Source organism: Strigops habroptila, chromosome 14 (assembly GCF_004027225.2).
Source record: "Strigops habroptila isolate Jane chromosome 14, bStrHab1.2.pri, whole genome shotgun sequence".
NCBI lineage: Eukaryota > Metazoa > Chordata > Aves > Psittaciformes > Psittacidae > Strigops > Strigops habroptila.
The window spans coordinates 10,133,568-10,158,484 of record NC_044290.2 but is presented as its reverse complement, the minus strand read 5'-3'; the positions used below and the strand labels follow the sequence as shown (position 1 = coordinate 10,158,484).

The 24,917-nt window shown below is 56.6% G+C and overlaps 2 protein-coding genes across 6 annotated transcripts in view; one reads left to right on the top strand and one right to left on the bottom strand.

The window, feature by feature from the left end:
• Positions 1 to 24,917, bottom strand: part of ARSG (arylsulfatase G) — a 37,198-nt gene that overhangs the window by 4,871 nt on the left and 7,410 nt on the right. For 2 of the 4 annotated variants that reach the window (XM_030506591.1, XM_030506590.1), the window contains exons 2-10: positions 13,474 to 14,245; positions 12,955 to 13,142; positions 12,096 to 12,143; positions 11,906 to 12,017; positions 11,468 to 11,608; positions 8,671 to 8,858; positions 8,039 to 8,119; positions 5,018 to 5,126; positions 443 to 563 (exon numbers count right to left, since the gene is read on the bottom strand). In XM_030506591.1, coding sequence (XP_030362451.1) covers positions 443 to 563; positions 5,018 to 5,126; positions 8,039 to 8,119; positions 8,671 to 8,858; positions 11,468 to 11,608; positions 11,906 to 12,017; positions 12,096 to 12,143; positions 12,955 to 13,142; positions 13,474 to 13,676 — 1,191 coding nt within the window. In that variant the 5' untranslated portion in view covers positions 13,677 to 14,245. Of the gene's footprint in view, positions 1 to 442; positions 564 to 5,017; positions 5,127 to 8,038; positions 8,120 to 8,670; positions 8,859 to 11,467; positions 11,609 to 11,905; positions 12,018 to 12,095; positions 12,144 to 12,954; positions 13,143 to 13,473; positions 14,246 to 19,928; positions 20,246 to 24,917 lie in introns of those variants that run through there. The other 2 variants (XM_030506589.1, XM_030506592.1) reach the window with 2 other exon arrangements.
• Positions 1 to 24,917, top strand: part of SLC16A6 (solute carrier family 16 member 6) — a 28,488-nt gene that overhangs the window by 712 nt on the left and 2,859 nt on the right. The window contains exons 2-6 of one of the 2 annotated variants that reach the window (XM_030506587.1): positions 13,231 to 13,238; positions 20,449 to 21,312; positions 21,895 to 22,038; positions 22,633 to 22,761; positions 23,712 to 24,533. In XM_030506587.1, coding sequence (XP_030362447.1) covers positions 21,078 to 21,312; positions 21,895 to 22,038; positions 22,633 to 22,761; positions 23,712 to 24,533 — 1,330 coding nt within the window. In that variant the 5' untranslated portion in view covers positions 13,231 to 13,238; positions 20,449 to 21,077. Of the gene's footprint in view, positions 1 to 13,230; positions 13,239 to 19,053; positions 19,298 to 20,448; positions 21,313 to 21,894; positions 22,039 to 22,632; positions 22,762 to 23,711; positions 24,534 to 24,917 lie in introns of those variants that run through there. The other variant, XM_030506586.1, reaches the window with a different exon arrangement.

Here is a 24,917-nt window from a genome sequence, read left to right as displayed (position 1 = left end):
AGAGCTGGGAGAAGGAGGACTTCCTTATGCCTTGATCTGGCGTATAAAATACGATAAATAAAGTGGATACAACTAGGTCTGAGCCCCTGGGATCTTTTCTTTCCCACACTGATGCACCTTCTGGATGCAGGCAAGCCCAAGCATCCCCCTGGATGGCAGCCCCGGGACAGCAGGCACAGGCAGGCACAGCAAGCTGTCGTTCTTACCTGTAACCCCAGATTTATGAGCAAAGCATAAAACAGTTCATCCAAAAGCCCTTTTACGTGAGTACCCTGAGTCTGGGTACAGCATTGGGCTGCCTGTGGCCATCCTCACCCTCCAAGCCGGGAGGATGATGCTCCCACAACCCAGCACATCACGTTTCCATCCCCGTTTGGATGCTCAGAGGTGATGGGATCTATTGTAAGGAGGGGGATAGCACCAGGGGGTGTCTCTGCCTTACCTTGTGTCCCACATCCGACCACCCAAAGAGCACTGGGGACACATCCAAGCCATCGAAGCGCCTGTTGGGGGGAAGCGCCGCCCCAGCCAGAGCCACCAGCGTAGGGAAGATGTCCAGAGTGCTGCGGAGAGAGGTGGCACCATCAGAGCAAGGAGCAAAGATGCCCGCAGGGTCCCCCCAACCCACCCGCAGCCCCTGGGCACTCAATGCACTGTAACAGGGGAGTACTTTAGGGGGGGGAAGCAGCTTCTCAGCACCCATCCCAAGAGCAGAAAAGGTTAAACCCGGCTCCAAGCAGCGGCTGGGCCCTGGCAACACTCACATCACTCACCTCCCGCCCCGGCGCCGGCTGCTCGCCAGGCGCTGCGGGTTCAGCCAGGATCTGCTGCTCCCTGTGCCCAGCGAATCCCGCACCCGCAGGGCAGGAGCAGCCCCCGCTTCGTCCCCATGTCCCCCCCTGTGTCCCTATGGGAAGGCAGTGGGTCACCCTCCGGAGAAAGCGCTGGCACAGGGACTTTTGATGCCAATGGCAGCAGATCCCGTGGCCCCAGTTCAATGCGGTCTCGCGTCTGCACGAGCCGAGCAGCCAGGGTGGAACATGAGAGCGGTGCTGTTCTGTGCGCACCAAAGCGCCCGTCAGCATTTCCACCCTCAGGGGCCTCAGCCACTAAACCAGCGCTCAGGGCTCAGCCTCGGTCGCTTCCCGATATGGAGGGATGCAGGGAAGGAGCGGCTGAGCCCGTGTCCCTCTGGCTCCATGGGGATGCAGAGGGACAGTCTCTGCTTTCCCGCCTGCTGCCTGTGGCTCTGGGGATGGAGCTTGGCCATGGCAATTTGCCATCATCCGGCACATCCCCATGGCATGGAGGGGCTGTGGGTCGAGCAGAGTTATTGCTGGGGTGGGACAGGATGCTCACAGCCCCCCATGTCTGACCGTCGCCCCACACATCCCACTCCTGCGATGTGCAAGTGTCTGTCCCACCACCACCCCACGAGCACATCCCTCCCTCCCACAGACACAGGGTGACCCCACACCTCTAAAAAGGAGCCACACACACCAGGGGTGTCCCATGGGCCAGGAGGACATCAGCATGGCCAAGTGCCACATCCCAGTGCTGCCCTCCCCATGGCACAGGGATGATGAGCCGGTGCTGAGCATCCGACAGGGACTCAGCCCACATCCTTCTGGCTGCAAACCCCTCGTGCCAGCAGCTCGGGGGGTCAGTTGGTTGCCCCAGTCACTGGAGGAGGCGAAAGCACCAGATCCCTCAACTTGGGGACCTCAGGGTGCTACCACGGTCCTGCCACCGCGTTTGTGCTGCCCGGTGTGTGATGGTGGCTCCGTGAGCAGAGAGAGGAAAGAGCCCGGGGATAAGGGCCCCTGGTTCTCCCATTGAACGCGTTTTCATTTAGCTGCTAAGAGACGGAGGGAACAATAAGCACAAACACTGCGGAGCGGCAGCCCTGGTACGGCGCTCGCGGAGCCGAAGGAATTCCGGCTCCCCGCTGGGTCCAAGGCAGGGCACATCCCGGCCAGCACCTCGCTGAGGTCAGACCAGGGACACCCAAATGACAGCCCAGGGCAGGCCCTGGTCAGCGTGTGCTGGCCTCGGGGTGCTCAGCACCATCAGGATCTGGCCCTCAGCCTGGTGCATGCGGACCAAGGAGCCTCAACCCATGGGATGGGTCTGCTGGAAACAGAAGTGGGAAGGACATGATTGAGGGCAATGGTGGGTGAAGATCCCCCTGGCCACGGGCAGATAGAGCCAATGGAAAAAGGCATAAAAACCCACAGATTTTGGTCAAAGCTGGGATCAAAGCAAACACCCCGGCAGCAGGCACATCCTGAAGATGGGGAAGCCTTGCATGCAGGGAGAGGGGAAGTCACACTGCCAGCCCTGCCCTGGCCAAAAAAGGCTTAAAACTCACTCCAACATCCTGCTACCACCCCGAACATGGAGAGAAAAGGGTTTGGGAGCACCCAGGGACAGGCAGCTCCCTGCCTGCTGCCTGAGGGCTGAGTTGGGATGAGCATCCCTGGCACTAACACTGCCCTGCCTGGTGGTGAGGAGCTGCAGGCAGCAGCAGGCAGCTGAACCAGCAATGCCCACACACATACCCACTTGCCCAACCTGCCCAGCCACGATGCTGCAATTTGCCCCTCCACCACCCCACTGACCTATTTCTTCCATGCCCCACTTTGGGTTGGGACAGGGAAGGGCAGAAGCGCAGCTCTGACAATTAACTACGATTGCAAAGGGATGACGAGGCAGTTTCCTGCAGAAACCAGCGTGCAGGTGCAGGTCCATGGCATTGCATCAGTGCTGAGCGCTGGCCCCGGGGCACGCTCACCCTCACTCACCCCTCTGCTCCCTGTGCGGGGAGGACGCGATGCCAAAGCGATGCTGGGAGAGGCACAGCCCCGACCGGGCGCTTCTCCAGACCCGATGTCAGCGTTTTCATAACCTCAGGGGCAGAAGGAGGCTCATGCAGGGAGTTAACACCTTCCCTTGCCCAGCTCCTGCCCTTCCCGGGGTATCCCACCATACAGAGGATGCTCCTCGCATGCAGAGGTCTCCCAGCTGTGTCTGCACACTGATTTCACTCCCTTCATACCAGGTTTTTGGTCTTCCCCATCAGCTGGAGGGATGAGCCTTCAACTGCCCTATTTCACGTGCTTGTTCTTTGAGAGGTGTCTAAGTGCAGAGAAAAGCCACATGCCCCGAAATGCTATGAGCACCAAGCAGCCCCTGCCCTCAACATCCCTCAGAGAGCTGGGCTTCTTCAGTCCCAGGGAGACCTTAGAGCAGCTCCAGTGCCTAAAGGGGCTACAGGAAACCTGGAGAGGGGCTTTGGACAAGGGCCTGTAGGGACAGGCCAAGGGCAATGGCTTTAACCTGCCAGAGGGGAGATTGAGATGAGCTCTGAGGCAGAAGCTCTTCCCTGTGAGGGTGCTGAGGCGCTGGCACAGGGTGCCCAGAGAAGCTGTGGCTGCCCCATCCCTGGCAGTGTTCAAGGCCAGGTTGGACACAGGGGCTTGGAGCAACCTGCTCTAGTGGAAGGTGTCCCTGCCCGGGGCAGGGGGTTGGAACTGGCTGAGCTTTAAGGTCCCTTCAACCTAAACCACTCTGGGATTCTATGATCCCTCCGCATCCCTCTGCATCCCCTGTCCAAAACTCAAGCCATGGCCGGGACCACAATGGTGACACCTTAGAGCCAACTGAGCACAAACCATCACTGGGAGCAGGGTGGCTCCCAAACAGGAGCTGGCATCATCCTGCACCACTCGGGCATGGCCCCATGGCAGTGCTGGGCCATGGAGGACATTGGGTGCACTGTGTCTCCTGGGGAGCTACAGAGCCACTTTCCAAGCACCCAACGTGCAGCACAGCCCGTGCTGCCGCAGCTTTATGGATTTCCAGCTGTCCAACCTGCTGGGCTGGAGCTGGGAAATGTAGGAGATAAGGGCGAGGAGATAAAGGGAACGGCTGGGCTTGGTGGCAGGGCTGCAGCAGGCTGGTGGGACAGCGGATGGGGACAGGCACCGGTTCTGCACTGTCCAAGCGGGCACAGGTTGGCAGCTCTGCCCCGTGTCCCAGAGGTCGATCCACCACCACCATGGAAGGATTTGGAGGTGAAACCCAATGGGTGCTGTGAGCTCCCCATCCCCTCCACCACACCTCAGCTTATGATCCAACCTTCCCCCACTTGCAAAATCCCATCTCCCAGAGCTGCCCTCAGGCCATGTTAAGGAGTAAACGGCTCCAGCTTATCTCATGGACCTTAGAAACACCCAACGCCTCCAGGGGCCACCAGTCAGAACCAGCTCCCAGCAGCTGGAACACTCTTTCCCAACACCCATCAACCCATGGCCCCACCACCCTGACCTCCACCATTGCCTGCTCTAAGGGATAAAAGGGGACAGAGCATCACCCCACACTGCCTCTAGCTGTGCCCCCCTGATCCCCACTGCATTTGCTGCAAGGGAGGGCTGTAAAGAGGGGTGCAAGTGCTGCAAGGGAATGATGCAACTGGTGCATGAAGTGCAATTCCTGCATGAAGAGGTGCAAACTGCTGCATGAAGAGGTGCAACACTGCTGCACTAATGCCCCTTCCATGCCACCCATTCCAGTGAGGCCAGCAGCAGGAGGCTGCATCCATTCCCCACCGCTCCCATCCCGGCCGCATCCTGCGCTGATTGCAAGCTCCATCTCTCCATCCAGCCTTTCCCACAACCGCACCCTCCTCCACATAAAGTCATTCACAAACCACAAAGCCTGAGCCTGCTTCTTGGTGGGGAGAGGGAACATCGTCATCTTTTAATTAACGGGAGGCACTCGGCCGCCGCGGCCGGGAGGCACGGGGAGCCCAACGCCAATCCACCGCCGCACAAAAAGCCCTTTCAACTCCTCTTTGCTGAAGCATTAAAGTCTTACAGGCTTGGGAGAGGACAAAAGTACAGAGCCTGGCATAAGGCTGGCAATAACCAGCACAAGCAGCTGATGCAGCCAAAATCCAGGTCATCACCTAGGTCCCGGTGTGGGGATGGGGGATCCTTCCCAATGGGGCTCTTACCTGAGCAGGGCACGGCTTGTCCGCTTGGCAGGGATGTGGCCAGGCCAATACACCAGTGCTGGGACCCGGTGCCCTCCCTCCCAGGTTGTTTGCTTTGCTGAGCTCCCACCTGCAAGAGAAAAGGGTAATGCTCAGCATCCTGCTGCCCAGGAGCATCCTGCTGCCCAGGAGGCGATGGGAAAACCCCAGAGCTTCCCTGGTGAAAGGAGCTACTTAGAGGCCGAGATGGAGTAAATGACCCCAAAGGAGGATGATTTTGCTGCAGAGGGTCAGGGGAGGGAGAGGAGTTGCAGGGAAAAAGAAATAGGGAAAGGGAAAGGAAAGGGGGCCCGCTTTGGCACTGCTTTGTGCTTGTCCTCTGCTTTGTGTTTGTCCTCTGCTTTGTGTTTGTCCTCTGCTCCAGTGAGTGATGAGAAATGCAGCCAACTGCCAAAGCAGCCACATTTCCATCCACTTCTGCTGTCAGGTGAGAATGTGGAGCAAGTGGGAAATGTAGGAACTTATGCCAGGGGATTCAATAGCCCTTGTAGGTGCCCTCTGTGTGGTAGAGAATCAACAACCCCCCCAACCTGCTGGAAACCTGCTTCATTATAAACACCATCCTGTTGATAACCCTCCTGATGGATAATTACTCTGTTGTTGTTGCCCTGACGCCACCCAAAACTGCTCCGCCTTTGGGTTTGAGATGCATGGCATGGGGAAGCTGCCCGGTCCTTTCCTCCACTGAAATGCTGAGCAATGAAATGGGGATACTGAGCAAGAAAACAAGGGTGCTGAGCACTCAAATAGGAGTACTGACCACCCAAACGGGTGTAAGGGTGCCAGAGAGCCTCTGCTTTGGCTGTAGCCCAAAGGGCCCCAGGCAGCTGGGGGGGGAAGGGGCTGGGAATGGGGCAAACAGAATATCCCAACCCGATTCACGGAGCAAACTTCCCAGGCAGAGCCTTTGTCCTCCCGCCTTTCAGCGTGCACATGGCAACGGCGCGCGCCCAAAGCCATTTCCTCCGCGCAGAGCCAAGAGAGAGGTGACGACGTCCCTTTGCTCCTCTGTGTCCCTGTGCCCATTCCCAGCCTGGCCGGGCCTCCCTGGGAATCACTGCCTGGTGCTGCGGGCACCTGGCCTGATCCTGTGCTCCCAAGTGATGCTGCTGCACCCATCGATGCTGCGGTGCCAGCGGCGCTGGGAATAGTCCAGGGAAAAGCTTTCTGACCCCGCTGCCCATCCTGCTGCACATCCCAAATCTTTCCCATTCCTCACCCAAATTTCTGGTGTTTTTCCCCTGATGAACGCCTCTCTGGGGCCTGGAGCAGTGGGACACGGCCAGCACCGGGATCTCTTGTGGCTATTGGAAATGTAATAGTGCTTCTAACGTGCACCACATGCAGCTTAAGCGAGTGAGGTGCCTCCCCTGCCTTCAGACACCACAGGAAGTTACAGCAATTACAGCAGTTAACATCAGTCCCCATCTCTGCACGTATATTAAATAACTCATTGAAAGGCAGCTGCATGGAAAGCTGAACTGAGCATTCCCATGCTGGGATGAAAGCCCTGCTCCTGCTCCCTCTCCCACAAGTCCTCAGTGCAGGGACACCAGGTCTGGACCCTCCCAAACCTGCCTCAAAACACACCCAGCATCACATCCCCAAAACACCTCCATCCTGGTGCCCCCTTTGCTGGGATGTTGTCCCCAGGGTTGGAGATGGGTTTTTGGGGTGGGTTGGGGGCTATGGGAACCTCCCCAACCAGAGAAGGGGGCAGCACACACGGACATGCTGCTCTCTCCCAGCTCCAGTGACCACTCGAAATCAATGCAAAACATCCCTGGAATTTGGGTTGGACCCTAAAAGGAAACGCCAAGCTATGAGATAAGTATAAGCTATGTGGAACATATAGAGCCTGGAGCAGCCCATCCTCGCCTGCTCCTCAAGGGGCTTTTCCCCTTGGGATGCAGTGACGGAGCATCCCCCAGCATCCAACGTGGTGTTGCAGTGTCAGAGCCGCCAGCAGCAGCAGTGACATGGGGCTGGCTTTCAAAACACCCATACAACAGCCAGCCCAGGGACTTCAGAAGCACTGGTGGTATTTACAGCCAGCTCCAGCACCCTGCCAGCCACAGCCAAGGGGCTCTCGCAGGGCAGCGAGACGCTGGAAAAGGGCCATGTTTTCCCAGCTTTGTTCCCGAACGCTGGACTGCTTGTACCATCTGCTCCAGCTTGTGACTGTTGGTTGCTCAAGAGCAACCCGGGTCATCAGCGGGGTTTGTTTACTAAGGAAAAAAAAACCCCTAAGGTCAGGATTTCATCCCGGGAACAGCTGAAGGAAAAGGTTCTGGGAACGGGAAAGCGATCCAGCCCGGCGGCTGCGCCTGCCCAGGGAAGTGGCCACGGCTGCATCGCCTGGGTGTCAGGAAGCGGAGGAGGAAGGAGGCTCCCTCCCTGCTGACCCCAAGCCGAGGGGAACGGAGCCGGGCGCGCGTTTACACTGCGTAACACAAGCAGAAGTGGGAAACGCCTGACTCATGCGTGCTTCTGGCTGAGACGAACCCGCCGAGCAGATGGCTTGGCCGGAAGAGAAGGAAAGGCAAGGGGAAAATAATATATATATACACATATATATATAAAGTAATAAAATGGTGAAGAGAAAGGAAAGCAAAGGCCTGCGGTGCTGGAGGGCAGCCGGGGTGGGATGAGGATGGCGGCTGCGAGACCCTGGTGCTTGGGCAGCAAGAGCATCCCAGATCCAAACCCAGCAACCACTCACCTCAAGCTCTGGGTTAACAGCGACTGAGGGGGATGAGCCTCCCCCAACAGTGGTTTTAGGGGAAAACTTGACTGTTTGAACAAAAAGAATATATATATATATGCCTTGAAGACAATCTGGGGTGTCTTCAAGGCAACACAGCCTGGGGCAGCAACAAGAAGAAGGTCTGGGGGTGAACTGCTCCCCTGTGTTGGGCAGTGAGGGGCTTTGTGGAGCAGCATCCCTGCGGACAGGGAGCCCCAGCCATGCTGCCAGGTTACCTCTCTGCTGCTGCCAGGCCCCTATGAATGGCCCCACGCGTCCGGCCAGCTCACACTTCTGTGCCCAAGGGCCATTGTCACCTGCAAGAGAAAGAAACATCCCTATGAGCAACACCGGGACCATGGGCGGGAACAGCTCCGCAATGGAAGTGGACAAGGACAAGTGATTCTCCATCCCTTCCTCCCATCCCTGTGATGCTTTCCCACACGAGCAAGAGCCGTGGGTCCATGTACTTTTCTATCCAGCAGTTCATTCTCAAGGGCCAGGGCTGCCCGAGCCCTGGGTGAGGGGCTGGAGCGGAGCTGGGGTGCAGGGAGGGAACAGGGCTGCCACCAGCTCTGGGTGTTAATGAGCAGCAGAGCAGTTCCTGTCGTCAGGAGCGAGACATCCTCATTAGGAGCTGCTCAGCCAGAGCGGATTTGGGCTTCTTAATGAATGAGGATTTGTGGTTTAATTAGGCCCAGCCCTGCAGCCCAAGCGGGTGGTGGGGTGGGGACCCGGCTGAGTGACTACAGCATCGCCCTGCGATGTGATGGCCCCGGGCAGGGGACAAACACATCCTGCCCCTGCCACCCATGCACACACACCCCAGCATTGCCCCCCACCACCGCAGCCGGGTTTCCTGCTGTACCTGTGAACCACAGGAGCGTGTTGCCCTTCCCATGGCTGTCAGCGACCCGCTTTATCTGTCCCACCAGAGCATCCATCTCACTCAGGGAGGCTCCGTAGATGCCCGAGGCGGGGGGCGAAGGGGGGACCCCCAAAGGGACGTGCATATGGGCCAGCGCCAGGTAGAGGAAGAAGGGGCGTCCGCTGCCACTGCATGGGGGAGAAGGGGAGCATGTTCAGCTGGGTTGGGGTGGCAGGGGGTCACCAGGGTGGTGGCAATGCCAAGCTTGGGGACACAGAGAGGTGGCTCTTCCTCCTGGGAGCCCTGCAGCCAGCCCTGCCTCTGCTGCAGCTCCCAGGGGGAAAAAGCAAACCCTGGGGTACCCGCTCCCCTTGCAGTGGGGATGCTTGGCCCAGTGTGAGCATAAACCTCTTTAATCTCTCCATTGTCTCCCTGTTGCCAAGTGCCCTCCCATATGGAACAGGCTCACCCCTTCCTCCATCTCTGTGTCAACCACCAGCCAAACGCCCCACGTCAGTGCACCCCTGACACCCACAAACCCCCCTTCCCTCTCTCATGGGGCCCATTCTGGCCCTTCCTTCCCCTCCCCAACAAGCATTTGGCCCCTGCCAGTGGTTTCAGCAGAGGATGAGCAGCAGAAGGATGCTCACACCGACCCTGAGCACAGCCCGGGGCAGGGAGCGCAGCCCGGGACAGGGAGCGCAGCCCGGGACAGGGAGCGCAGCCCGGGACAGGGAGCGCAGCACGTTCTGCCCTGCTGCCTGTTTGCGTTTAAATCATCACAGGACATGTCCTGTTTTCTTGTTTACAGCTATATTTATCTCCTGCAACGAGGCCCGCTCTTCCTCAGGGACCTCCGAGGGGAAGGGTGGGATGACGCGCGGCAGGAGGGGCCGGATCCTGGCTCCGGCCGCCCCATCGCTGCCTCCAGAAAGCTTTCGGGGCCCCTCCAACGTATGTTTTGGCATTTCCTTCCTTTACCCGTCACCCACCTGGGGTGGAAAAAGTAAATCCCATCCTGCTGGAGCTGCCACATCCTTCCCCACTGGTCCTGGAGCCCTGCGAAGGGCTGCGTCCCCCCAGTGCTATACAGAATGCTGGGGTTCAGGGGATGCTGATGCCCTCTCCTTGCAAATCACTGCTGCAAAAGGCTACGTGTCCTTCCCGTTTCCCATGGGATGTGGCATGCCCATTTGCCATGGGATGCCAGAGACCCTGCAGCAAGGAAAGCTGCTTCCCCGGGCTCTCATTCCCACCGGGAGCACCACTCCAGCATCCAGAGGGACTCATGACCGCTCATTCAGCTGAACATCCCGTTTGCTTTCCGCATGGACATTTCAGAATTCTCCCTAAATTTCAGCAAACATTTAATTGATAACTTCAGACAAACATCCCTGACTTTTGTTCCCACATCCATTGTGCTCCAAGTGTCCCGAGAGGATCCAAATCTCACTGCCATGAATTGCTCAACCTTGACACGACTGGTTAAAAAAACACCGAGATGACAAATCCGGTGTCTTTTGTTGCCCTATAATGAATGAGTCAGGCAGAGGGAAACTGGAATAAGCCATCAAAGAGATGGAGAGAAAAGGCAGGCACCTGCTTAATCCTGTTCTCCATGAACGCAGATAACCCCCAAATACTGCTGGGAGTTTAAAGGTTGTTCCTATTAACCCGGAGCTCATGCGTTTCGTTTCACAAGCCTGAGAGCATCCTCCCAGCCCAGAGGGATGGGGGTTTGCATGAAAGGAGGGACCACTGCTGCTTGGGTACCCTCCGTCCCTGTTATAGGCACAAATCCTGACCACATGGCTAATTCTTGATACCTAAAGGGGATAAATCACAGGTATTGTGTGTGCAAAACAGGACCAAGGCCTATAAGGAGCCATTTCCCTGCCCTGCCCCATTTACACAAGCTTTTCCCCAAGCACACCTGCAGGACCCCAGCCCTGGTTGCTCCCTGGGTCTGTGTTATCCCGAGATGCAGGCGCGGGATGGGCTCGGACAGGGCTGCCCCTCCCGGTGCTGCAGGGAGATGTTCTGCAAAGTCACAGCTCATAATCCCTGATAATAGGGATTAAAATTACACAACCCGTCAGCAGGGCTTCGGGTCGTTGTCTCGGAGAAGAGACACTTTGCTCCTTAGGGATGAGCTTGTCCGGGCTCATCGTGTCCCTGGGAAAGGCAGACCCTGAAGCACAGAGATCCAGGAGCACTTTACACTCAAAATGGATTAAACCCCACATATGGGGCAGGTTTAAACACCTCTGGCGCTGTTCTGGTCCTGCTGACATGGGCACACATTCAGTGCCTGCTCCCCTGCCAGCATCCCCCATCCAGAGGCACCTCCACCACCCAGCAGAGCTGCCCTGCTGCCACCTTGCTCCGTGCCACTGAATGATGGAGGGATGGAGAATGGATGGATGGATGGATGCATGGATGGATGGATGGATGGATGGATGGATGGAGGATGGATGGATAGATGGAGGATCGATCTTCCCTCCCATCCCTCCTCACTCAAATCTCATTGCACATTACTCCAGGAATGAGGCACAGCCCAGCTCAAAGGCTTTGATATTCCTTGTAGATGGTGGCTTTAAAAACACACCATCCCTTTAGAGGAGACGCACCAAAAGGCTTCCACGGTGAGCCCTGCAGCACACCACTATCAGCCTCAATGACTTCTCCCTCCTGCAGCAGGCTGGGAAGCTGAGCCATGGAAAACCCAGATCTGCTCCCAAAGGACCATGGAGCATCACCCATTCCCCGGTGAAGGGGATGGCTGGTGGCATCTCACCTCGCCCTACGGATGAACCCGGTGGCCTCCTCCGCATAGCGCGCTGCCAGGCTGCTGAGGTTGACGGGCTGCTGGGTGACGGTGGTGTTCTCAAAGAGAGGAAGGGCGACCTCCGTGTAACAGTCCTTCCTCGCCTCCCTGCTGGGAAGAAGCCACCTCACACTCATCACCGGAGCAGGGAGCAGTGTGGGAGCAGGCACACTGCTGGATGTTCTCCTGGCTTTACAGAGAGCCGAGGAGGGAGAAGAAAGGGGATGATGCCCCCGTGTGTCCCCATGGCACAGGGTGCTCTGGGACTGACCCACCTTCCCAACCTGCACCCTGCTGCGGGGTGCACAGGGGGAAACTGGGTGCATGGAGCATAAGGGGAGGTGACCACAGTGGGTGCAAATACCCACATCCCAGTGCCAGCACTCAACCCCCTCCATGTCCCCATACCTGGCAATGGGGCCGTGCTGCGGGCAGGGCGGGCAGGGCGGCAGGTTGTAGCCAGGGGTGTCCGTGCAGCCCATGTCATGGCTATAGGGGATCCCAAAGTAGTAGTCGAAGCCTGAGGAGCAAGTGAGGGTGTCAGCAGGGACAATGCGACCACGGGGCGCTCAGCTCATCCCGCTGGCACAGTCCTTACCACGGAAGCTGGGGTGATGGCGGCCGTGGTGTCCCAGGTGCCATTTGCCTGCAGGAAGCCACAGAACATCATTTCAGGGGTTAACAGAGCTACAGCCACCACCAGCCATCACCCATGAGGTGCCCACAGCCCGGGGGGCTTTAATCTAGCAAGAAGAAAGGCTCCTTGTTTGTGCTGGCTGCGTTTCCAGAATGCCTTCTTTTTTTTGCAGAAACCCAGAAGAAATGCATAAGGTATCTCGTGCCTGTGCAAATTGACTGTTTCCAGCCTTAAAAGACACTTTCATGTGTTTGTGTTCAGAGGAGATGACTTTCTAACTCCTCACAAACAACCGGCTTCATCCTCTGACCTCCAGCACACGTTTACTCCCACCAAATGCACAGATCCAAGAGGGAAAACTGCAAAAACTAGGAGGGAAAGGAGAATCCAAGGGCTTTTCTGCCAGATACGAAGGGCTTGTATGGACTGGGGGGACCCACGGTGATGGGAAGGTCACCAAAGCCATGGTGCCAGTGGCACCACGTGGGATGCAGGATGGAAGCACTGTTGTGCATGGTTGTGTTTGCCAAGGAAAACCTGGCTAGTTCCTTGTGACATGAAGCACTTAGAGCTTAAATGGAGAACTGGGGAGGATGGGAATTTCAGGTAATATATGTTTGAAAATGAAGATTTTAAGCTTGGGATTGCGAAATCCAAGGGGGATGTGCAAAATGTCTGCCATGTGATCCTTTAGACTTCCCTTCAATGGCCAGCATTCCACCTAGCTACCTGCAGTCCCTCCTCCCAAGGGATGGACACGAGCATCTTCATCCCCCCGCCATCTCCCACCCCAGATGCCCCTTGGCACAGCAGGTGTTACCTATAGCCCCTGTGCTGTACCCGGCTCCCCGCAGCACCTCGGCCAGGGTGGTCTCGTTCAGCGGGAGGCCGCCGACTGACGTGACAGCGAAGTTGTGGGTCACCCCATTGCGTGCTCCAAGGCGCCCCGTGAGCAGCGAGGCGCGGGATGGGGAGCACGTGGATGCAGCCGAGTGGAAATCCACGAACCTGGAAAATGAAAGGACTCTTCAGTTGCAACCCCCTGCGTGGTCCAGTCCTGCCCTGTCCCTCCCTGCTCCCCTGCAGGCTTCCCCAGGGATGAAGGTCTGGAGCAGGGGATGATGCTCGCAGGTCCCAGTGGGGATGCATGGACCCATGCTCTCCAAGATACCACAAGGTACCATGGGCACCACTCTCTGGCTGCCCTCCCCATGCACCCAAAACCACATCAATGAAATCCCTTTGCCTGCCAGCCCCATGGGAGCGAATTCCCCTTTGCTGCAGGACAGAGTAACCAGGGATGCTTGGGAGAGAACCAGGGAGGGGGGACAGATGTTACCTTGTCCCTTCGGCAGCCAATTCATCCAAATGCGGGGTCTCCTTCGTCTCTGCCCAGTTGGCTCCCAGATCCCCCCAGCCCACATCATCCGCCAGGATGACGATGAAGTTGGGCTGCTTGTACGCAGCACAGGGAGCCCAGAGTCCAGCCAGCGCCATGGCCAGCACCAGCACTGCCCATGGTGTCCCCATGGTGCCACACATCCCTTCCCACCCAGGCTGGGGCACCGATGGCTTTGTCTTCCCCAAAGTCCCTCCGCTGTGTCCCTGTGGATGCAGTTGCCCCACGGGCCCTCGCGGCGATGCAAACGTCTCCTCCTTGGATGCTTCTATGAGGCCAGGCCGGGGTCCAGAGGTCTGGGTTTGCTCCCTTGGCTACAGACCGAGCTGCAGCATCTCCTCTGTCTTTCACACCAGCTGATATTCCTGCAATCGGCGCTAGCAAAGGTGTTATTCTTAGAAGTCAAAAACACCCTTTGAAGTCACTGTCACCCTATTTTTAACTCCCCTTCCTTCCTGGTAAATATCTAATTAGACACCAAACCCAAGCGGTGTTTTCCCCTCCAGAAGCGCGCTCGATCTGCGGCAGCGGCTCCTCTCCCCTCACCGCAGCCGGGGGGGTGTTTGTGTCCAACACACGGCTCTTTCCCTGCAGGCTGTGCTCCTCAGCTCATGGAAGCACTGTTCTCTCTTGCTTTAGGTGGATAAATAACTGCTGCGGCTCTGCTGGCGACTGTCGGTGCATCCTTCACCTTGCACGGCTGCAGCATCCTCTGTGCAACACAAACAAGACCCCATCAGGACCTGCTGGTGCTCCTGAACCCAGCCCAGGGCAGAATGCAGTACCCATATACTGGGACTTTGCCTTTGAAGCTGCACAGCACCACACAGGCACTGTGCAGGATCTTGCCTTCATCTGTAACAACTGACAAGTTTCTGAAGCTCGTTTCTTAAGGCTGGCAAAGCAAATTATTCCCAGGATTCTCTGCTCGCATCTCTAAAAGCTTTGGGCTCTCGCTCAGATCAGGAGCTTTAGGACTGTCAGTGTAACACTGCAGCGATCAGGGATGTGGCTCCACTCGCAATTCATATCCCAGAGCATCAGGTTATAAACTTCCATCTGAGGGCCTTCAAGCTCTGGGTATGTTGATTAACAGGGGTGGGATGTGGTGGTCCATGCTGGACCTCATCCCATCCCTGGGGGGTGGCCCTGCATCACACAACATGCACCAGGGCCCCCCCATCGGCACCTGCAGCCACCCAGAGAAAACAAGCAAAACCCAAGGGAGCTGAACCCACGTTCACCCACAAACCTCTGTCATTTCCCTTTACTTTGGGAAGGGAATGACCTGCTAACAAAAACAATCAAAACCGTTTGCAAAGGACACTCTCTTCTCTCTAAATTACAGGGGGAAATCATCCAGGGCTGAAATTTATGCATTAGCACGAGACGAAACTTCTTGATCTCTGATGCTCAGAGTCCATTTGAAGGAGAGGTGGAACATGGCCCTGGAAAGCTGGACATGCTGGCACAGCTCTTGATGTGCTCCTGCAGAAGCCTCCTCATGCACAGCGTGCCCAAACCCAGCAGAGCACGAGGCCAGCCCTTGGCATCAACTCCAGTGTGCTTTCTTCCAAGCTCCTGGGCAGAGCCACCGCTCTGACCCTTTCCATCTTGAATTTCCAGGCTGTGCCAGCCTGGTTGTGGGAAACCTCCATGGGATGAGCCCCACTGCCCCTCACCACCACATCAGCATCTCCGCTCCCCTATAGCTTTGCTAAATGCAAACCATCCCTTTGCAAAGAGAACAAGTGACTCAGAAGAGCTTCCCCCAGGCTGACTGTGGATGGAACATGGGTGTTGCAGCACCTCACTTGGCGCCAAGCAGGAATCACTGCACCGGTGGTGATGCTCCCTGGGCAGAATCACAGCCAGGAACCAAGGCAGAGGCCTTGGATAAGCGGCGCTGGGCTGCGAGCACCGGCATCGCTCAGATTGGGCGCTGTGAACTCGGGCTTCCCAGCACGCACCTTGCGCCGGGGAGGAATGAAACAAAACCTAAACAAATAACACAAAGTGCATTTTTGCGAGGCAAACAAGGTGCTTCACAGAAGGACAAGGATAAGTCAGAACCAGATAAACCAGTTTAGACAAGCCCCAAAGCCTGCTCAGGCTGGCCCCAGGGCTGAGGATGGGAGATGCCTCCTCGCTCGGGGATGCCACCGGCTGTACCACCATGGAGCAGCCGCGCTCGCCCGCCCTGCCCTGGGAGTATCTGTCATGTATTTATTACACATTAACCAGAAGTTTACAAATCTTGGGGCCTGCTTGATCATTTTCACATTTTTCACATTCTTTCACATTTTCACGCCTGCCTGGAGAGCAAAGCAGCAGCAGAGCACAGAATAACCTGCCAGCCTTTGAAGCACACCGGGTCCCCCACCAGCACCCGGGGTGTCCCAGCTCTGATCTCCAGCCCAAAGCCGCTCCAGCAGCCCTGTTCTCCTGCCAGAAGCCCAGCAGGCATCCCTCATCCTGGCTGCGAGATAAGGACACAGCAGGGGATGAGGAATTCAAACTGGAGCAGACACCCGCTGTTATCCCAGCATCACTTCGGGGGCTCCCAGTGTTGCCCCTTGTGCCAGCCCAGATCAGGGAAACTGAGGCAGGAAAAGACGCGATGGCTCAAGCTGTGTGCTGATCCCATGGCTGCCGAGTGATACAGGATGGGGATGTGCCCCCATGGTGTGGCGGATGGTGCTGACCCCACCATGGGATGCCCAGCCTGGAGGGGATGGATGGTAGCACATCCCGGCAGGGCCAGCCAGGCTTTTGGAGGGTATAAAAATATAACCCATGTTTTGTGTTCAAATTAACCACATACACATTCTGTTTCTGATTGCAGCACAGCAAAGGGCAGCAGGTGCCTTGTGAGGGGTTTGTTTATGGGGCAGAGGAGCCACGAGCTCTGTTTCTGCCCCATTAGGCCCCCCTCATGTTTACCAGCAAAGCTCTGTTCCCGGTACAACCGTCCTGACAATGCTCTGAACAAAGTCAAGACTTTATTCCAGGAAAAGGTTTTTCTACTGGAATAGTTTATATGAGTTCCCCTCACAGGGTAAAGCAGCACCGACAAAAACATACTTCTGCAGATTGACCAGGACTCCTGCCAGCTCCTGAGACAGGAGAATGTTTTTCACCCATCTCACTGCTCGCTCTTACAGAGAAAACATTACACATGCCGAGCAGGGCTGGGCGAACCCCGCAGGATAAATGAACTGGAAGTCCCTGAGCCATCCGGCAGCAGCACGCAGGGGCCCGCGCTCCCTTTGCTGCTCACAACCGCCCTGTTTTCCAGCTCCGGGCTGATTTATGCCCACTAACAAGACGTTCGCTCTGCTTCACTCTGGTTTACAGAGCCCTCATGCACTGGGAGCAGCAGCCCTGGGATGGAGAAGCACGTCCTGGTACAACCCACTGTACACAATGGACCCGCAATGGGTGTATTGGCTGAGACACGGCCAAACCCTCTCCAAAACCAAGCTGCAGCAGGGGAAATCCTCCCAGAGTGGGCAAACAAGATGGGAAAAGGGGATTTTAGAGCAAAGCTGGGAAGCTCTGGGTTGGAGAGGGTGCAGCTTCCAGCCCTGTCCCTCCCATGGGGCCCCTGTCGCTTCCCAAAACCTTATTGCACTTGGAAAGCCCAAAGGGAAGGAATGAGAAGGTGAAGCAGAGACAGATGCAAAGTCCTGACAAGAAATACCAAGGACTAAATCACTTCTGGTTTTTTCGTGCCAAAGATATTTGCATTCTTATTTCTCCCCTAGAGGCACAAACCTCTTTTGTTGTCCCATAACCACTTGCACTGTCCCTGCCAGTAAGAATTACAGCTTGGGGACGGCGACCCATTCCCTTGTATAACGGGATATCAGCTCCCGGAGGGCAGACGAGGTAGTTGCCCTTCATCTGCACCCCTGAAAGGCATAACCCATGGGAGGACAGGGTTTTCTTGCAGGACAGGGCGATATGAGGCTCCCCAAAGACACAGTGTCCATCGCTCCCCATGGAGCTTGTTTAGGATGGGACTGCAAGGGGTGAAGCTGCTGAAACCTGCTTGTGAAGATGAGGAAGGCAGCGGCCGCTGGACCAGCTTTGCCATGAGAAAGCTCCAAGTTATGGAGCAAAAGCCACCACTGACTTGTCAGCAGTTTGCAGTTCTGTGCCCGCTGCCCTCACCTGCGCTGCCCCACCAGCAACTCGCGCTGTGACAAACAAAAGGAAGCCAAGAGAAGGGACTCGTGCCAAATCAAATGCAGCAGCCTTTGCTGATGAGTGAGGCATCGAAGAACAATTTAACCTGGGTAGTTTATCCAGGGATACAAACCAGAACCCCCATGCTTTAACCCAGCAAAGAGCAGGCATGTTCTGGGAGCCCTGTGATATGACCTGTGGGCTCCCAAACCTCGCTGGCATCATCCACCCATGTCCAGCACATTGAGGCCAGCGCTGGGATGCAGCCATAGCAGTGAGCTGGGAAACAGCACTGTTCATTTTTTCCTCTTATTTACTGATTTCAGGGAAATTTAGGGGAAACCCTAAAGCGCTCATTGCTTTAGTCCCAACCCCTGCACCAGGCACTGGATCCCTGCCCAGTGCTCTCCGTGCCAGATGTCTGCCCCAACACTCCCTTCCTCCCCATCCATATAGGTGGTGAGTTGCCCGCTTCCAGTTTGAATCATAAATCGCTGCTTTTTAAGCTCCCTATGTAAGGGACCTGTTTTTCCCTAAAAACTCATCATGTGCTGCCCGTGACGCCACAGCACGGAGGGGATGAGCTCAGAACCAGCACTCAGGGCTTCACCGTGTGCTCAGCCCTATCCCAGTGGCTCCCTTCCCATCCCATCACCTCGCACTGCAAACGGGATGGCATCTGCCTGCTCCGCCGCGAGCCTAGGATGCTCCTGGCACTGCATCCCTGGTGGGATCACGGCCACGCTGCCCAAAGGGGCTAAAGAGTGCAGAGATATTCCTCGCACTCCAGATTGCACAATCTCATCCCTTATCCCTTTTCCATTGGGAGATCGAGGCCATTTCTGCCATTGGAATAATCCCCTCAGGGAAGTGGCAGATAAGATTGGTCTGGCCAGGATGCTGGGTCCAGCGTAGGTCATGCTTTGCCTAGAAAGCCTGGACCAGCTGACCCCTAAGGTCCCTTCTTTCCCACCTGGAATTTCATGCTCCCGCAGACAAAAGCCTCAAAACTTCGGCACCAAACCGGAGCGGCTCCGAGAGCCCCAACCCGGGAGGGGGGGTCGGGAAACGACGGGGGGGGGGTGTCGGAAAACGACATGGGGGGGGAACCCAAACCCGCACACGGGGACCGCGCTCCCCCGGCCCCGCTTGTGCCGCTCCCGCTGCGCCCCGCGACCCCGGGGAGCGGCGCCCGCCCCGAACCCGCAGCGCCCGGGTCGGGGGGAGCCGGGGCCGCTCGGGCAGGTGCCGGGTGTCCGTGTCCGGGCGGGGCGGGGTGGGGGGGGCCGGTCCGTTCCCCGCCGCCAGCACCGCCCCTCCGCCGCACACGCGGTGCCGGCGCCGCCGCTGGGGCGATCCGGCCCCGGCGCGCACATGGCGCTGCGGAGCCGCCGGCGGAGACCGGCTCCAGCCGGTATATAAGGGCTGGGAGCGAGCGCAGAGCAGCCGCCGCCGCGGGCAGCGGGAGCAGCAGCGGCCGCAGGCCGGCGGGCAGCGGGGCCGCCTCCTCTCGCCGCCCGCCCGCCCGGGCCATGGGCAGCCCCTAACCCCGCCGCAGCACCCAGCGCCGCCGGTGAGTGGGCTCCCACCGGGGGCCTCCGGGGAGGGGAAGGGGGGGGTGCTTTGTCTGCCTGCTTTAGCAAATAGGCTTTTTATTACCTTTTTTTTTCCTCCCTTTTTGCTTTTCCTCCTTTCTCCCCACCTCCCGTTTCCCGCATCCCTTTATTTTTAGCCGGCGGCCCCGAGCAGCCGGTGCGGCGGTGGCGATGCAGAAATCAGGTCTGAAATGTTCGGAAAGTGATGCAGGGAACGGGGAGGGGGGGGCACGCCGGGCCCCTCGGCGCTGGATTTTCCATTTCTAATTTTTTCTCCCCATCATATTTTCTTTTAATCTCTCAATGTACAAGATTTGTGTAAGGTTTGTGATGAGTTTTTTTTTTCTTCTTTTCTGCTTTAAATACCGTGCTTCCTCCTACCCGAACCTCCCCCCGTTCCCCGTGCAGTGACACAGGAATTCGCTGCAGCCCCGCTGCCTCTCCTGGGGGGCACCCAGGCACTTCCCACAAACTTCGGGCACACACCGGTGGTCCTCTCGGTGCGCCCCCCCCGCCCCCAGCACCAGAGCCGGGGCACCGGCGGGATGCTGGAGCTTATGCCTCGCTCCATCCCGCACCGGAACCCCGCTACCGGCGCCGTGCACCAACCTGAACCCGCTGGGTGCTGAGCACCCCCAAGCTCCACTTGGGGGATCCCTCGGGTGGGTCCCTGCGCTCCCGTGGGGCCGCTCTCGGGTGGGTGCCGATGGGGACGCGCTCGCACTCGCCTGTTCCGCCGTGAGAAGTTGCCCCGTGGGATGCAGCAGCGCTGCCGGAGCCGCACGGCCACAAAGTGCCGGTGATCCGGAGTATAAAATGGAGGAGGGAAATGCCTGGTGGCTGCTGGGGCGGGGGGGGACGCAGGAGCCGCAGGTCCACGCGTGGCCGGGGATGGAGCACACCACGGTCCCCTCCCGGGAGCCAGCGCCGCGGCTTGACCCCGCGTCTGTCCCCGTGTCCCACCCGCAGGTGCGGGGGTGCAGCATAGAATGGGATGAGGGCATGGGATGCTCTCATCCATGGCTACAAGTGATGCGGAGCAGTGCTGCAGAGACCCCCGTGTCCTACTGGGTGAGCCCCTCCAGCCCTTAGGGTGTCCTCCTGCTCTTGGGGGTCCGGTGTCCCCAAGGGGACAGCACAGGGAGCTGGTGGCCGCGGAGGTGTCCACACCCCCCGTTGTGAGGTTACAGTGCTGTGGGGAGCGGGTGCTCAGCAGAGCTCCTGAGGGTACCCCAGTACCATGAGTGCCAGTGGCGGCTCGGTGGGTGCAGGACACTGCAGGGTGTGATGGTGGGTTGTGTCACTGACCAACCCCACTGCAAACGGGTGGTATCAGGGTGTCACCGTCCACCCTGGGTCAGGCACAGGGTGCAGTGGGGAGGACGGATGCTCCTGGGGAGCTCCTGCAGCTCCAGCAGCCCACGCTGGGTCCCGTGGTGGATCTTTCATGAACTGCATCCATCCACCCCCATGCACTGAAATACAGACGACAGCTCCCGGGCGCTGGGATTTGCTGATGGGAACAGCTCACCAGGGCGCTGAGCAGAGAGTTTCTGGTCCTGGGCTCGAAAGGCACTGGCAAAAATGAGCCCTATGGGGTGACAAAGGCTGAAACTTCACCCCAACTCCTGGATTTAATCCCTCGGCAGCACAGGGACCAGCCTTAGGGATGTCACAGCTGCTAGGCCATGCCTCTTCCAGCAAAATCCATCTCAAAACTGATGCCTGGCTCTTTCTCCCCTCTTTTCCAGATCAAAAATGACTGTCAAAGCTGTAAAAATGGGGTGCACGGCCCCAAATGTCTATTCTAAAGTGCCTGACGGAGGATGGGGTTGGACAGTTGCTTTTGCTTTCTTCTTTGTGGAAGCTCTCACCTACGGCATTATAAAATCATTCGGTGTCTTCTTTAATGACCTGATGGAAAGCTTTGACGAAACTAACAGCAGGATATCCTGGATAATATCCATATGTGTGTTTGTGCAGGCCTTCACAGGTAAGAATGGTAGGCGTCCAGCGTGGGTGCAAGGGGCAGCTGTAGTGCTGACTCATCAGACAAGGACCTGGTACCGGTGACATTGGTGTCTCTAATGGCTCTGTTATAAATAACAGCCATAAAGTGCAGAGCTTTGTGCTCCTGGAATAACAAGAAACGTCTATCTCAGCCCAGCCATACCTTTGAGCCCCAACTCATGTCCTTGTGCGTGGTACAGGGACATGGTCCATGTTGCTGAGCCTGGCGTGGCCATTCAGCAAGGGGTGAAAACAAGAGTTCTGAGACCCAATTCTATAGTGAAAAGGGCTAGAAATAACTTGAGCCTCGCTGAAATCCACTGGTGTCTGTGGATGTTGCTGCAGGTTTGTCCCCTGCACCCATCCTAGTCTTTTCTGATCATTTATCAGCACATCCGAAGTGCTGTGTTCCAGGGATGGCTCTGGGGTGATGCTCTGCTCTGGCAGGGGAGGTGGCATGTTTGGGGCATGTGGGCAGGGGTATGGGAAGAGCCTCCGGAGCAGATGGTAGCTGAGATTGCTGATGGATGTTGACCACATCTCTCTTCCTCTCCTGTCCATCCAGCTCCTCTGTCAACAGTCCTCAGCAATCGCTTCGGTCACCGCTTGGTGGTGATGGCCGGGGGGGTGCTGATCAGCACTGGCATGGTCATCGCCTCCTTCGCCCGCTCTGTTGTGGACATGTACATCACCATCGGCATCATCTCTGGTGAGTTGTCCTATTCCTGTACCTCTAAACCCTTTGCTCTCCTGCATCTTCCCACAAGCGTGGCTCTGGCCATGGAGGGGTTTTACTCCCTACAACATGAGGAGTGCTTAAGGAACGCTGCTGACCCTTCTGAGCTGGTCTTACCCTCCCAGCCAAGGTGATGACCTGGGCTCAAGGTTTGGTCTTGTGCCTTGTCTCACCCTGTGGACCACCCTGGGACTTGGTCCTGCAGCTGTACTGATTGCTTCTGCTTGCCTCGCTTAGGGGATCAATTGCTACAGGCTCAAACTCTTTAGGCAGATGAGGTCCTCCAAATGGACCCCGCTGGCTGTTTGGGAACAGAAGGCATGAGCTGGGAGGTTGGGTCTCTTGTTTTGGTTTTTCTTTCTTCTTATTTTTTCTTTTCCCCCTATCCAGTTTAAAAGAAAATAACATTGTGGTTTCCCCAATGATTTTCTTCCAGGGTGACTTGCTGAGTTGGCCGAAATGATACTGTAATCTCGCCACTGGGAAAGCTGACTTAACGTGTTCTCGCATCGGTGTTTCCCCCCTCCCTTACTTGTTGTTATGGCAATTTTTGGCATTTATTCACAGGCCTCGGATACTGCCTCTCTTTCCTCCCGACTGTCACCATTTTATCACAGTATTTTGACAAAAGGCGTTCGCTGGTCACAGCGCTGGCATCTACAGGGGAATGTTTCGCTGTCTTCTCCTTCGCACCAGGTACAGAGCCCAAATGCTGTGTGTCCATACGCGCATGCCTAAAGCCTGATGCTGCTCCAGTCCTTTTCCCAAGCAAATAGAAGCCAGTCGATACCAACTTGGTGCTCATGAGCTGCTAAAGCCCACAGGTAGTTGCTCACATGCTCGGGGGGCTCGTGCTCTGCAAACGAGGTTACAAGTAATCCTAGAGGCTGGTCTCACCATGCCCAAGCCCCTCCAGCATGACGTGTGCCAGAGCAGGACGTGCCTTGCTGATACACAGCCTGCCCGGTTCCCTATATAGATCTAGCAGGCTAAAAATAAGACCGAGAAACTTCAGCTATTTAAAACATACACAGTACACATAACTGTTCCTAAAGGTTAGTGAGCTTGTGCTTAGCATGAGCTGCTCCAGCCTTTTGGGGACCTGTTCCCAGGCAGCATGTCCCTGTCTCTGCAGCTCAGGTAGTCTTCCGCTGCGCACGCTTCCGTTCGGCTAATACCCATTGCAGAGCTGCTCTGATTGCAGATGATGAAGGCTTGTAATTAAGTAGTAACATGCACCTTTGAGTAGAGCGAAGAGACTTCCTCTAGTAGCTGGTTTCAGGGTGGGGTCAGCTGAGAGGAAACTTGAATGCTGAGTTTGCTCTCATTCACTAAAAATAACGCCGCCTTCATCCTCGCGCATCCCGAACTCAGTGGGACCTCACAAGGGGTTACCTAGAGGATGGCTTCTGCTAGCCAGATGTTAAAGGTGGCTTCCTCCCATCAGCTGCAGTAGAAAGAGCTAGAACATGGGTGCCAGGCCCCTGGGTGGCCCTGGGCAGGATGGACCAGGAGGGACCCTGCTCAGCCTCAGAGCTGAGGTGCTGGGGACTCTCTGGTGGTGAAGCTCCAGTTCAAATAACTCCTTGGTGTAACTCCAGGCTCTTCTACTCACACTTTCTTCTTCTTCTGCCCTCTTCCCTCAGCAATTACTGCTCTGAAGGAGCAGATAGGCTGGAGATACAGCCTCCTCTCTGTTGGGGTGCTGCAGCTGAACATCGTCGTCTGCGGATCGCTGCTGCGACCCATCATCATCAAAGAGCAAGAAGAAGTGAAAGCGCAGCCTCCAGAAGAGCCCACAGAGACCAAGTACATGCTTGAAAACGAGCAAACACGCACCTCAATAGAGTCCATAGACTCAGGAGTAGAAATAACTACCTCACCCAGCAATGTGCCTGGAAAAACCAAAGCAGAGCCGAAAAGTGAAGAACCAAAGGAACACATACAGATACTTGCTGAAAATAACAGCACCCCTCCAGAACCAAAAACCAAACTACTGGACTTTTCTGTGATGAGAGACTATAGCTTTATCTGTTATGCATTCTTTGGCCTGTTTGCTACCCTGGGCTTCTTCGCTCCTTCCCTCTACATCATTCCCTTGAGTCTCAGCCTTGGCATCGGCAAAGACCACTCTGCGTACATACTGTCAGCCATGGCAATCGCAGAGGTCTTTGGAAGAATCTCAGCTGGCTGGGTCCTCAACAAGAAGCCCATCCGCAAGATCTACATTGAACTCATCTGCGTTGTCCTGCTGTCTGTAGCGTTGTTTGCCTTCCCTTTTGCCTCCGAGTTCTGGGGCTTGATGACATGTAGCATATTCTTCGGGTTCATGCTCGGAACGGTAGCGGGCACGCATATTCCCCTCCTGGCAGAAGACGACGTGGTTGGCATCAAGAAGATGTCTTCTGCGGCTGGTGTCTATGTCTTCATTCAAAGCATAGCTGGGTTGGCTGGACCACCCCTTGCAGGTAACTCTAAAACTCATTTTAATTTTGGGTTTGGGGTTGGTTTTTTGGCATGTTGTTGGTGCTGATCTGTCTAGAAAGTGTTCTGGCAGCGCTAATCATAGTACTAGCCTAAAAGCCCTGCAACTAGTATTAGGAGACTCAGAGCCAGAAGACTACTGCAATGCAGCTCTGCAGAGTCCCACAGATGAGGCGGTCTCCGCTGAGGAACCTCGGAGTGAAGGAAAATACTGCAGTGCTCCCCTGATCCTGCTAGAAACCTAAAACTGGCATCACTTCAGGCTCTAGCAAGCAGCAGAAATGAATCGCTTCCACTGTGCATGTGTTTCTGCCATAGACTGCAGAAAGGTGAAGTCTCTGGCATAATAAATAGATGCATCTCATGCC